Raw genomic sequence first — 12513 nt, forward strand, 5'->3', positions numbered from 1 at the left:
AGTACTGTCAGTATCGCAGTAACAGTATATAAGTACTGTCAGTATCACAGTAACAGTATGTCAGTACTGTCAGTATCAAGTAACAGTATGTCAGTACTGTCAGTATCTCAGTATCTCTCTCATGTCTCTGTGTCTTTTTCTTGCTGTAGATGTTTCAGGTTGAAATACTTTGAAGTACTTTATATTCTATAAGATCAGTTATTGTAGTTATTTAGCTGAAGAAGGAGGAGGATGGAGGAACTCTTCATCCTTCACTTCATCACTAACATGTGGAGATACGTGGTTTTCAGTGGACAGGAAGTAAGCAGTAAGTGAAGCTGTCAGACGGAGTGACGAGAGGTTTCGTCTCTTGTGACCGTCCTCTGTGTGTTCACGGTTTGAGGTAAGAGAAGGATGGTAGTCATGTTTAAAACAGGAAGAAGAAGAAGACCTGACCCCCTCACTAACAAGGCCTCAGTCCGCCTCAGACACCGAGCAGCTCAGAACCACGCCCACTTTAAGCAGTGATTGGCCAGGTGTGTGGAGTGGGCGGGGTTTGGACAAACGAGTGCAACACTTTCAAACCACAATGATCCAGAACTTTTCTTCTGTAAAACAGAGAGCAAGCTGTGGTGTCCTGGTGGCCTGAGGGCTCAGAGGGCCGAACATAAACCACGTCCTCGGTTGGAGTCTTTCCTGTCTAACAATCTCTCGTTCTCTCTCAGAGGACACAGTCCCTCCATGGCCAAAGTAGCTCCATCAGTCCCGCCCCCCATCTCCAGGTTAACTCCGCCCATCATCGTTCTGCAAGACATGGAGGAGCAGCCAGGTGAAGTCGGGGAGGGAGACAGGTGAGTTGTCATGGAAACATGACTCATAGGCCAAAAGTTACAATGCAAATAATGATTCAGTAGCCTGTGGGATTTTTGTACCCTGAATACAGCCTGAAGAATCCAGGGATTCTGGAGGAAGTTCTGTGGGTCATTGACGAGGTTCTGGGTGTCCTTGAGGAGGTTTAGGGAGTTTGTGAGGCAGATCTATGGATTATAGGAGTCCTTTAAAATATTGACGGCTTATTGAAGTTGTTCCAGGAACATTGTTAACAAACCAATGACTTTTATTCAGAGTTTCCTGGGGTCCTTGAGGAGGTTTGTCTTTGACGAGATTCTGTGGTCTATCAGGAAGGTCTAGTGGTCCTTCAGAGGGTGCTGGGGTCATTGAGATAGTTCCAGCGTTCTTGAGGCCGAGTTCAACCAGTCGAACTGGCAGTTTAACTAGTTGAGTGAGTTGCAGTGAACAGTTAACTAGTTCCGTCATCTGGTTGCTTTCTTTGTTTCAGAGCCACTCAAAGAACCGGACCAGGACTTCAGTTTAACGTCAATAACAGCAACAACAACGAAGAGGAGTAAGACACACACACACACACACACACACACACACACGTCTCGTCATTCCACAGCTGTATTCAGGACGTTTCCATCCAGCCAGCGAAAATGATAAAATTACTAGTTTTCTGGAAAGTAAAAGAGTAGATCCTGAAAATCTGACCCACATGTCAATGATCTGGGTCAAGACAACACTGATGTCTTTATATAATACATGCAGAACATTTACACACAGGTTGTGTGATGCGTTTCCTGTTGTCTTCCAGGGAGGAAAAGAAGAAAAAGAAGAAGGAGAAGAAAGAGAAGAAAGAGAGAAAAGAGAAGAAGGCGTGAGTTGCTTCCTACCTCCTCAGTGATCAATGAGATAAACATTAGTTCTAAAAGTTTAGTTCTTGAGATCAAAAGAAAACACAAAATAAGTATTTCTTTATCAGAAGAAATATAGAGGACAAGTATTGATAAAGTATTGATTAAGTACATGAAGACTAGTTGTATTTGTATCTGTTCTGTTCAGTTGAATCTGACTTTAATGGGGAGTTTAAATCAACTTCACTTCATCTGTTTTCTTTTCTCTCAGGAAGGAGAAGCAGGAGAAAAGGGAGAGGAAGGAGAAAAAACAGAAGGAGAAGGAAGAGAAGGAAAAGGAGAAAGAGAAGGAGAAAGAGAAGGAGAAAGAGAAGAAGGCCAAAGAGGAGGCGTAGGTTTGGTTTATGAGGATATCAGAAACAGATGTTGTGTTTATAAATCAGTGCAGTTTACTGGAATGAGTTTGTATGGAAGCTGTAATGTGCCACCTGAATTATTCATCTTAATTCATTACTGTGTGTGTGTGTGTCCAGTCCGAAGGAGATCAGCGTGATTGATCCGGCAGGTAACACCTACTACTACTGGCTGTTTGTTATCACCATCCCCGTCATGTACAACTGGACCCTGATCATAGCCAGGTAGCACACACATCATCTTTAACACCTTACCCTAACCTAAACCTAACCTAAATCTAATCTTAACTAAATAAAGTTAAAGTTATGGGGCCAGACTTTGTAGTCCAGAGGTAGGTCCCCACAATGTCAGTGTGGCCACCAGGTGTGGGTCCCCACAATGTCAGCTGTTAACTAGTTTTGGGCCCCAGCAATGTCTGTGGGACACCAGGTTTTGGATCCCAACATTGCTAGTTTTGGATCCAAACAATGTCAGTTGGTTTCTAGCTTTGGTCCCCACAAAATATGTGCTTAGTGTTCAGTTAATCTGTAAGTAATAATTAATAATTGCTGTAAGAAGTGTGTGTGTGTTTCAGGGCGTGTTTTGAGGAGTTACAGACTGACTATGTGGTCAGCTGGTTCATCCTGGACTTTATCTGCGACTTCACCTACATCGCTGACATGGTCTTCAGGACGAGGACCGGTTCGAACACACACACACACACACACACACACACACACACCAACAGTTTGTTTGATGTACATATTGATGCATTAATGTAAACATGTGACGTGATTCAACTTAGACACATATAAATGACCACACATGAAAACATGTTTATTTCTGTGTGTGTGTGTGTGTGTGTGTGTGTGTACAGGTTACCTGGAGCAGGGTCTACTGGTGAAGGACGAGCTGAAGCTACGTGAGCGCTACATGAAAAGCTTCCAGTTCAAACTGGACCTGGTCTCCATGATTCCCACAGACGTGCTGTACCTGGTCTTTGGCCTCAGCTACCCCGAGATCCGCCTCAACAAGCTCTTCAGGTTCAACAGGTACAAACACACACACATCACACCTGTAGTGGTGGAAGGAGTACTCAGATCCTTTATTTAAGTAAAAGTTGGATGGATAAATTCTAATGATAATCTTTTCTAAGATGCTACTGTGACTTAAACTTGCACACATGCTTAAACATCGATGCTGATAAACTGATGAACTTGATTGATATTTGCATCTTTTTCTTTGTTTCAGGATGCTGGAGTTCTTTCAGAGGACTGAGACCAGGACCAACTACCCCAACGCTCTTCGTATCTCCAACCTCGTCATGTACATCGTCATCATCATCCACTGGAACGCCTGCCTCTACTACTCCTTCTCCAAGGCCGTCGGTGGGGTTGCTGGTTTGAATCCTGACACTGGTTCTTTCATCTGTGGTTACTGAATAAAAGCCTCTGACACCTTGTCTTGTCCCATCCCTCCAGGTTTTGGTGCCGACAGGTTCGTGTATCCCGACCCGGCAGATCCAGAGTTTGGTCGTCTGGTGAGGAAGTACGCCTACAGTATGTACTGGTCCACGCTGACGCTCACCACCATTGGAGAAACTCCGCCCCCTGTGGAGAACTCTGAGTACTTCTTTGTCGTCACTGACTTCCTGGTGGGTGTGGCTTAAAGTGTTGTTTTATTTTATTTAAGTGATATTTGGGTTGCTGTTTGTAGCTTTAGTTTGTACCTTTTTTCTAGTAAAACCATTTTGATTTGATAAAACATGCTAAACTTCTAAGTGCATCTGTCAGCAGCCTTATAAAACCTTTGTGTAAAATACAGTCTAAAATTAGCAAAGTTATTGTTTGGATCAAGAGATATTTGATCAAAGGAAAGATTCTCTGGCCTGTTTAACTCTAGTCACCCCCTCTTGGACAGACTGCCTTCCACTACTTCGCACCTTATAAATGGGATGAATTACTGAGGATTGAATGTCTCTCCCCATTGGCCGATATATTCTGTGTATATTCTCTATTCTGTTCTCCTCCAGGTGGGTGTGTTGATTTTTGCCACCATCGTCGGTAACGTCGGTTCGATGATCACCAATATGAATGCTGCCAGAGCCGACTTCCAGGCTCGCATCGACGCCATCAAACAGTACATGAGCTTCCGAAAGGTCAGTCACTTAGTTAGCCGACTTGTCATGAGGTGTGTGTCTGTCCATGTGGATTTAAGAAAAAAGTCAGTAATTTAAAATGTCTCTCAGGGATGAACATGGCACAAAGTGTTGTATTACCTTAGCATTACCTTCCAGGAGGCAACTTTAATCTGTTCTCCTACACACAAAAACATCCATCAAGTACTGTTGTATGAATGTCGAGCATCAGTAGCTGTGGTCCATCCCAACAGTTCATTGCAGTGTCTGAACGTTAACTCCTCCTCCATCTCTCTGTCCCCCCTCCAGGTAACTAAGGACCTGGAGAAGCGAGTGATCAAGTGGTTCGACTTCCTGTGGACCAACAAGAAAGCAGTGGATGAGAGGGAGGTGTTGAAGTACCTGCCAGACAAACTGAGAGCTGAGATCGCCATCAACGTCCACCTGGACACCCTGAAGAAGGTCTGCACACCCTGAACAGCCCCCCCTCGTTAAACACCACTTCATCACTTCATGAAAAAACAGCAGAGCTTCTCTTCTGTGTCACCGTGCAGGTTCGTATCTTTGCGGACTGCGAGGCCGGTCTGTTGGTGGAGTTGGTGCTGAAGCTGCAGCCTCAGGTCTACAGTCCAGGAGACTACATCTGTAAGAAGGGCGACATTGGCAGAGAGATGTACATCATCAAGGAGGGAAAACTTGCTGTTGTTGCAGACGACGGTATCAAGCAGTTTGTCGTCCTGAGTGATGGAAGCTACTTTGGTGAAATCAGCATCCTGGCTATTAAAGGTAAATATCGGTTCTTAACAATCTCTGAAGTACTCAGATCCTTTACTTCAATAAAAGTACTAATAGCACTCTGTTTCAAGTCCAGGCAGCCACAGATTCTATGAATGGCTATGGTCAATACTTCTTATATTAACAATGGATGTAATTTGTATGTAAAGGTGTTGCTGAAGAAGCTAAGATGTTTTTTCGCTCGGCTCTGCAGCTCCTCTCAGACCTACAGAGACTTTACAGTCACTTTCAGCTCTTTCTTTTGGTTTTCTGGCTTACTTTACTGTTTGGTTCACAGCTGCTGGATGTGGAAATAAGCAACTAAGTTCAACATATCAACTTAAAAGGCAAAATATTTATCAAAATGAATCCATGTTAATTTTAATCAGTGGAAACGGTAAAGTCATTTAAAGATGCCCAGTAGAATTTTCTTGTAAACAAACTCGTTGCATGACTTCTTGAGGTCGAACAAACGTGTCAAATGCATTTCCTTTCCATGCACGAGATAAACATAACGGGGACCCTCTCATAGAACAGCTCCATAGCGCTACCCGAGGTCTAAAACTCCCCAAGGACAGGGACCAACGGGCTCTTCCCGAAAGCGAAAAGTTGCTTACTTGAGTCCTTGACATTTGACTTTCAACAGTACAAAGATATCAAAAATGTTTAATCTAAGTTAGAAGAACATCAGGTTGTTTTTATTACCCAACAGTCTATCTTCTTCGTCTTCTTCTTCTTCTTCTTCTTCCACAGGCAGTAAGGCAGGAAACAGGAGGACTGCTAACATCAGGAGCATCGGTTACTCCGACCTCTTCTGTCTTTCCAAAGACGACCTGATGGAGGCGCTAACAGAGTATCCTGATGCTAAAGCTCTGTTGGAGGAGAAGGGAAGACAGATTCTGATGAAGGACGGACTGCTGGACCTGGAGGTACAGTCACATGATCTCCTACAGTAACAAACAGGCTGATGTGCTAAACTAAAAGTAATAACTGGTCTTGTCCTCCAGGTGGCAGCACAGGGCCCCGACCCCAAAGAGATCGAGGAGAAGGTGGATCGGATGACGAGCACTCTGGACGTCCTGCAGACTCGTTATGCTCGGCTGCTGGCTGAGCACGAAGCCACTCACAGCAAACTCAAACACCGAGTCACCAGGCTGGAGAGGAAGCTGGTGCCGCCGCCGCGAGCCGACCAGCCAGGTGATGCTCCGCCTCCTCCAACACCTGAGACGAAGTAGGGTGAAGAAGTAGGGTGAAGAGGAGCAGGAGGGGGAGGACTGGCATGTTTGATTTTAGAGCCCAGGTTAGCCAGGTGGGTGGAGAGCGGGAGTTTAGAAACCAAATTGGATTAAACTGAAAATGTAACAAAAAATGTGATTTAATAAATAACATTTTTTTGGCAACAACAGACAAATTCTGTTCCTTAAATTCAGATTAATATGTCCAGAGGACTGGAAAAGAAAACAAGCACCGCTTTAAGTTCAGTCAGTTAAATTTACCAGTCACGTCACTTCACGTCACTTCACATCACATCATGTCATGTCACTCACTTCACGTCACTTCACTTCACTTCACATCACATCATGTCACGTCATTCACTTCACGTCACTTCACTTCACTTCACATCATGTCACGTCACTCACTTCACGTCACTTCACTTCACATCACTTCACGTCACTTCACGTCACTTCACTTCACGTCACTTCACTTCACATCATGTCACATCATGTCACATCATGTCACTTCATGTCACGTCACTTCACGTCACTTCACTTCACATCATGTCACATCATGTCACATCATGTCACTTCATGTCACGTCACTTCACATCATGTCACGTCACTTCATGTCACTTCATGTCACTTCATGTCACATCACTTCACGTCACTTCACTTCAAATTCACTGGTTGGAAAATGTACCCACGTTTTGTCTAATTTCTTCAGTCGTTGGATGTTGAGAACTGACTCTGATGTGAAGAACTAGATTTTAATTTTGTTGCATCATTCCCTGATGATTTAGTACAGTAGTTAATTTATCTGATAACTTATTCATATAATTCTGATTTTATGCCAGAAATGTCTTTATTTTCCTCCAAATTAATTGAAATATTGCAAACTTACAAGCTGAAAGTTGTGTTTACACTGTGAACAAAGTGAAGTGAAAGTGAAGTGACTCCAGATTCACTGATTGTCTGTATGTAAAGGAACAGCTGCGTGAAAGAAGCACAAGAGGACGGCCGAGCTTCAGGACAATTGAGGGAGAGACAGAAAATCTTACTTATATTTCTAGTAAATATTTCACATGTAAAACCTTGTAATTATAATGTATATTAAATAATAAGCACCACATCTGTTCCTCGGGATCATTTGTTCGTTTATGAGTCTGCCTGAGTTATGAAACATAAATATACTTAAATGAACAGTTAATCTGAGAACCTCTGAGTTTCATTTGGTCTGAAACTAAACGTTTGATTTGTGGCACACAAAGGTGTTTACTAAAATATAAATTTGAAGTTTTCATTGTCATTTTACTGACGTTCATCCAGGCAGACTCTGCTGAGATCAACCGTAGAACAAGCTTCACTTCCTAGATCACCTGCTTTAAAACCAGTAGAGGTCAAAGGTCAGCAGATATGACTGATCCCTAGTTTGTTTTTCTATAAAGAAGATCTTGCCTTTCCTGTATGTTTATTTTTCTGTCATTGCTTGTCCAGCCAATCACATCACTGCTTTGTGTAAGAAGCTGTTAAAGCTAATTAGCAAAAACACAAACCAAATGAATTCTGGAAGCACGGCGCTGAAATAAAGATATTTTATAAGGAAAAACAGAGCTGCCTCTTTTATTTCCACACAGCTGAACTGGAACCATATATCTGAAAACAGTAGTACTCTGTTGTATGTATGTGTACTAGTAAAAGTACTAGTACACAAACATAAATAAATAACTATTATCACTGGCTACTAATTTGATTTATTTTCATCTATTTTTAAAATTATTTTTATTTATTTTAGTATTATGAGTATTTATAATTTGAATGACTACTTTATTACCTTTAATTAATTAAGTAATGTATTATTATTATTAAATCAAACGTCAGCATTCTACAAGTATAAATACTTATTATTTCTTTTTTATAATTACTATATGAATGAAACGTCCCGCTGTTGTCGTTGACACGTCGCACTGTCTGCGTGTCTCTGTGCGCGGTGGGACTTGTAGTTCTGTACTCACAGAAACCTCCACGGCCCCTGTACTCCACCAGCCTCATAGGTTTATAGGACTACAAGTAGCGGCATGCACTGCGAGGTGCTGCGCATGACAAGTGGGCATCAGACTCCACTGCTGCTGACTGCTGAGGTGTGTTTGATATGAAGCTGCTTAAAATACTTTTCTGTTTGTCATTTAATCTCAAACTTTTAGTTACGGCAGTTCAGGTGGATATTTAGATTTTAATAACTACTGTTCACCGGATGTGACGTTTGTTTCCGCCTGTTTTTACTGCTAATTTTAATTACAGTTAGCTTAGCCGTAGCTAGCCGGCTAAGAACAGTTTGAGCTGAACTTGAACGTCAACCAGCTCGGTCGGTAACTGGTTTCTAGGACTGAAGACCGGTGAAAAGCTCCAGTTGTACATTATTAGATATATAGTGAGTGTCACTGTGGGTTACTGGGGAGTTGTGAAATGTCATCTAGCTGCTAATGACACCACTAACACCTGACAAACAGCTCTGTTAAAGGAATTAAACCGACTGCGACCTGTGTCGTTAGCACACCGCACATGTACTCAGTTCGTATATGGACATACAGCAGGCTCTGCTCTGGCTTGTCCTGGTCTCCTGTCTGCACACCAGACTCCAGTCAAAAATCTGCTCATTTACTGCTGCTTTGCTACTGTCACTAAAAGAGGAGGACACTCCCACTGCAGGACAAAAGTGTTGTTAGATTTGGTCTGGACCAAGAATCCTTTAGATGATTACAAGTAGAGGATGATTGTACAGGTGTGGACTCACCTCCACATTAACATTAATGGGCCTTTTAAGTCTTTCCGTTAGGGAAAAGCAGAGGATGCAAGGGCAGCAACCAACAATTATTATTATAATTAATCTGACGATAATTGTCTAGATTAACTGTTCGGTCTATAAAATGAAAACTAAACTAAAGAACATTTTCCAGTGCAGTTTCCCAGAGTTTAAATTGTCGTCCTCAAAGGTCTTGTTTTGTCGGATTGACAGTGCAAAAACCAAAAGATGTTCATTTTATAACCATTTAAAGAAAACAGCAGATATTCACATGTGAGAAGCAGGAAACAGTGAATTTGGGGATTTATTTTTGGAGAATGTCTTGCAGCTAATTCTAATGTACTGTATATACACCACCTGTCTCTCGCTCTCATTCCCCACCTGTAGAGTTTTGGAGGCTGTTGCCATGGAGCCCGCTTGGCGACAGCAGGGGAGGGGGCGTGGCCGGAGTCAAGAGGGTCAGGGTGAAAGGCCACGACCCCCGCAGAAGGAGAGAGAGAGGCCGGGGGCCGCTGCGGGAGTGTGGGGGGGAGGGCGAGGTGGGAGGACGAAGTCTGCCACAACACCTGAACCTCAGCACGGTGAGGACGGATGCGTGTCAACGTGGTCCAGACTGCTTTTTAATCAGAGCTCACGTGATCTTCTGAACAGGAAGCAGCAAACCAAACCTGCTGACAGCTGTTTCATTGGCTTCTGTGTTCCTGACAGGTGTGTTGGTCCAGTCCAAGTTTGAGGAAATCAGGAAGTCCAACCAGGCTGCTGCTCAGCGATTGGTGGAGAGTCGTATCAGCTCCTCCTCCTCTGATGAAGACGACGACGATGACGATGATGATGGAACTGTTGACCATAAGGATGGGAAGAGAGGGAAGATCCTGTCATCGACCTTCACCACCTACACCGACCAGACAGGTGAGTCAGGTGTTACCACAGCAACAGAGAGTAACCTAGCGACAACCTGCTTGAAACTGTCCTCACAGCTGAGGGAAGTGACGCATAACTCCTCGTAAAACACAACTTCTTGTTGTCGCTTCAGTTTTTGTTGAGATGAAACAAACCAGACGTAACGTGTTAATGAGCTTCAGAGGAGCTGGAGCATTCTGTTACCAGGCTAGCTGTTTCCCCCTGTTTCCAGTCTTTATGCTAAGCTAAGCTAACCAGCTGCTGTCGAATTTTGTATTATGTATGTATGTATATATTATCTTATTTACTGGCTGCCTGTCTCTCTCTCTCTGCCTCTCTGCCTGTCTGTCTCTCTGCCCGTCTGTCTCTCTGCCCGTCTGTCTCTCTGCCCGTCTGTCTCCAGGTGGTGATGCCACAGGTCTGGTCAGAACTGGTCAGTATGTCAGTGACCTGTTTCAGTCCGGAGCTCTCACCTGTCTGATCTGCATCGCCTCCGTCAAGAGGACACAGGCGGTGAGACGCGGGCGCACACACACACACACACACACACACACACACATACACACACACACACACACACACAGGTCCTCAGGCTGCAGCTCCAGTTGTAAAACATTATTCCAACAACATCACTTTCACCATGTTGTAGTCTGAGGACAGTCAAACCTAACCCCTCTCTCTCTGTCTGTCTCTCTGTCTCTGTCTGTCTGTCTGTCTCTCTGTCTCTGTCTGCCTGTCTCTCTGTCTCTGTCTGTCTGTCTGTCTGTCTCTCTCTCTGTCTCTGTCTGTCTGTCTCTCTGTCTCTCTCCAGGTGTGGAGCTGCTCCAGCTGTTTCTCTCTCTTCCACCTGCCATGTATTCAGAAATGGGCCCGAGACTCGGCCTTCCTCGTGTCCTCCGTCACTGATGAAGACTTTGGTCAGAAGCAGCATCCCTGGCCCTGGTGAGGAAAGCTGTTGATCTCTTGTAGAAACAATAAAACTTGCGTCTGTTTACTGAAGCGACGTTGGACAGACTTGTGATGGACATTTTTAACAGTTTACAGGCCAAACCATTAATCAGGAAATTAATTATTATAATTAATAATGAAAAAACGTTAGCTGCATCTTTAATCTTTCCTTATTTTCTCTCTGCAGTCCAAAGTGTCGAGCAGAATATCCACCCAGTGCCACACCCAACAGGTACGTATTACTGCCATACAGCTGCACACTGGTCAAACTGGGGCCAAACTACCCTAACCCAGATGTTGCTGCTGTAGTGTGTCCCCACTGCCAGGATTCAAAGTGCAGATCAGACAGGAGTCAGATTTTCATATTTGAGACTGAAGTGTTTCCTTTATAAACATCGTCTAACACACAAAGTGAACTGAGGTCCGACTTCATAATGACCCCTGTCACACATTTCATTTCACTATACGTCAAACTATGATTCATGTTTTCACTTCATTCATCGTAAATATTCAGGCCAGCGGTGTTAGTTTGTGTTTGTAGTAAAACATGCTCGGTCAGTTGAGCATCATAGTGCTTCTGAAAGGTCCAGGATGATGTCACGCTGATGTCACGATGATGTCCTGAATATCCGGAGTGGGGTTTCATTTCAGTCACAGTAAATTCTAATTGATGAGAATCCAATTTTAAAAAGTACGAAAACTCTCAGACTTCCTGCAGAGTTCATGTATCCTCTGTCCATCTGGATGATCACTAAAGTACTTCAATACTGCGTTATTGTGTACTTCAGAGCACCACCTCTGTGTAAAACCTCTAAGGCTGCACAGTTGAGCAGCAGTGATGGTCTCCAGCAGGGGGCTCCACCCTCCACACACAGTCGCTGCAGATGAAGCTTTGATATGATCACATGTCAGAAGGCATTGAAGCAGTGGAGCTGGTGTCTTTCAGGGAAACAAAAAGAGAAAAACTGACTCAAGTTCAGACCAGTACTGTGTTGTTAAACATGGAAACAAACTGAAACGATCAGAAAATACATCTCCAACTGTTCTGATGATTGATTAACCCTTGTTGTTCTGTGTGTGTTGTGTTCAGGTACATGTGTTACTGTGGGAAGCTGCAGGATCCTCCAGCTGATCCCTGGTTGGCTCCTCACTCGTGCGGCTCTGTCTGTCAGAAGGAGGTCAAACCCACCTGTGGACACACCTGTCTGCTGCTCTGTCACCCCGGTAACCACACACACGCACGCGCGCGATGTATCTGTGTCCGTCACGTTCTCTTCAGTCTAGTTAATTGATATCTGAAGTCAATCTGCTTCCATTTTGAACAACTTTGATGTCCAGAACAAGTCGGCATCCAACAGACATGCCGTATCATGGACTGTGGCTTGTTAACGTTGTCCTTGGGGGGTTTTAGACCTCGGGTAGCGCTATGGAGCTGTTCTATGAGAGGGTCCCCGTTATGTTTATCTCGTGCACGGAAAGGAAATGCATTCGACACGTTTGTTCGACCTCAAGAAGTCATGCAACGAGTTTGTTTACAAGAAAACTCTACAGGGCATCTTTAAATGACAGTTTTCGACAAGGAATGACACAGCCGCCTTTATTTTTGATGGACTGATCTATTGGTTATTGACTGGTTGTCTGCAACTGGTCATTAGATTTAACACAGAGACGTTC

At 43.8% G+C, this 12513-nt stretch overlaps 2 protein-coding genes across 2 annotated transcripts in view; both read left to right on the top strand.

The window, feature by feature from the left end:
• The first annotated feature begins 720 nt into the window (after positions 1 to 720).
• cnga1b (cyclic nucleotide gated channel subunit alpha 1b) lies at positions 721 to 6209 on the top strand. The gene is made up of 14 exons (XM_070930162.1): positions 721 to 830; positions 1319 to 1384; positions 1631 to 1693; positions 1942 to 2061; positions 2204 to 2308; positions 2659 to 2765; positions 2941 to 3115; positions 3315 to 3451; positions 3545 to 3717; positions 4096 to 4221; positions 4510 to 4662; positions 4755 to 4986; positions 5728 to 5903; positions 5982 to 6209. Exons 1-14 carry the CDS (start codon positions 721 to 723, stop codon positions 6207 to 6209), a joined length of 1971 nt encoding a protein of 656 aa, XP_070786263.1.
• Positions 6210 to 8306: 2097 nt separating this feature from the next.
• nfxl1 (nuclear transcription factor, X-box binding-like 1) overlaps positions 8307 to 12513 on the top strand; it is a 15909-nt gene continuing 11702 nt past the window's right edge. Inside the window, exons 1-7 of the mRNA XM_070929432.1 lie at positions 8307 to 8329; positions 9379 to 9572; positions 9700 to 9900; positions 10295 to 10404; positions 10703 to 10833; positions 11027 to 11071; positions 11930 to 12063. Coding sequence (XP_070785533.1) covers positions 9398 to 9572; positions 9700 to 9900; positions 10295 to 10404; positions 10703 to 10833; positions 11027 to 11071; positions 11930 to 12063 — 796 coding nt within the window. The 5' untranslated portion in view covers positions 8307 to 8329; positions 9379 to 9397. The remainder of the gene's footprint in view (positions 8330 to 9378; positions 9573 to 9699; positions 9901 to 10294; positions 10405 to 10702; positions 10834 to 11026; positions 11072 to 11929; positions 12064 to 12513) is intronic.

This window comes from Enoplosus armatus, chromosome 23 (genome assembly GCF_043641665.1).
Source record: "Enoplosus armatus isolate fEnoArm2 chromosome 23, fEnoArm2.hap1, whole genome shotgun sequence".
In the NCBI taxonomy this organism is placed as follows: domain Eukaryota; kingdom Metazoa; phylum Chordata; class Actinopteri; order Centrarchiformes; family Enoplosidae; genus Enoplosus; species Enoplosus armatus.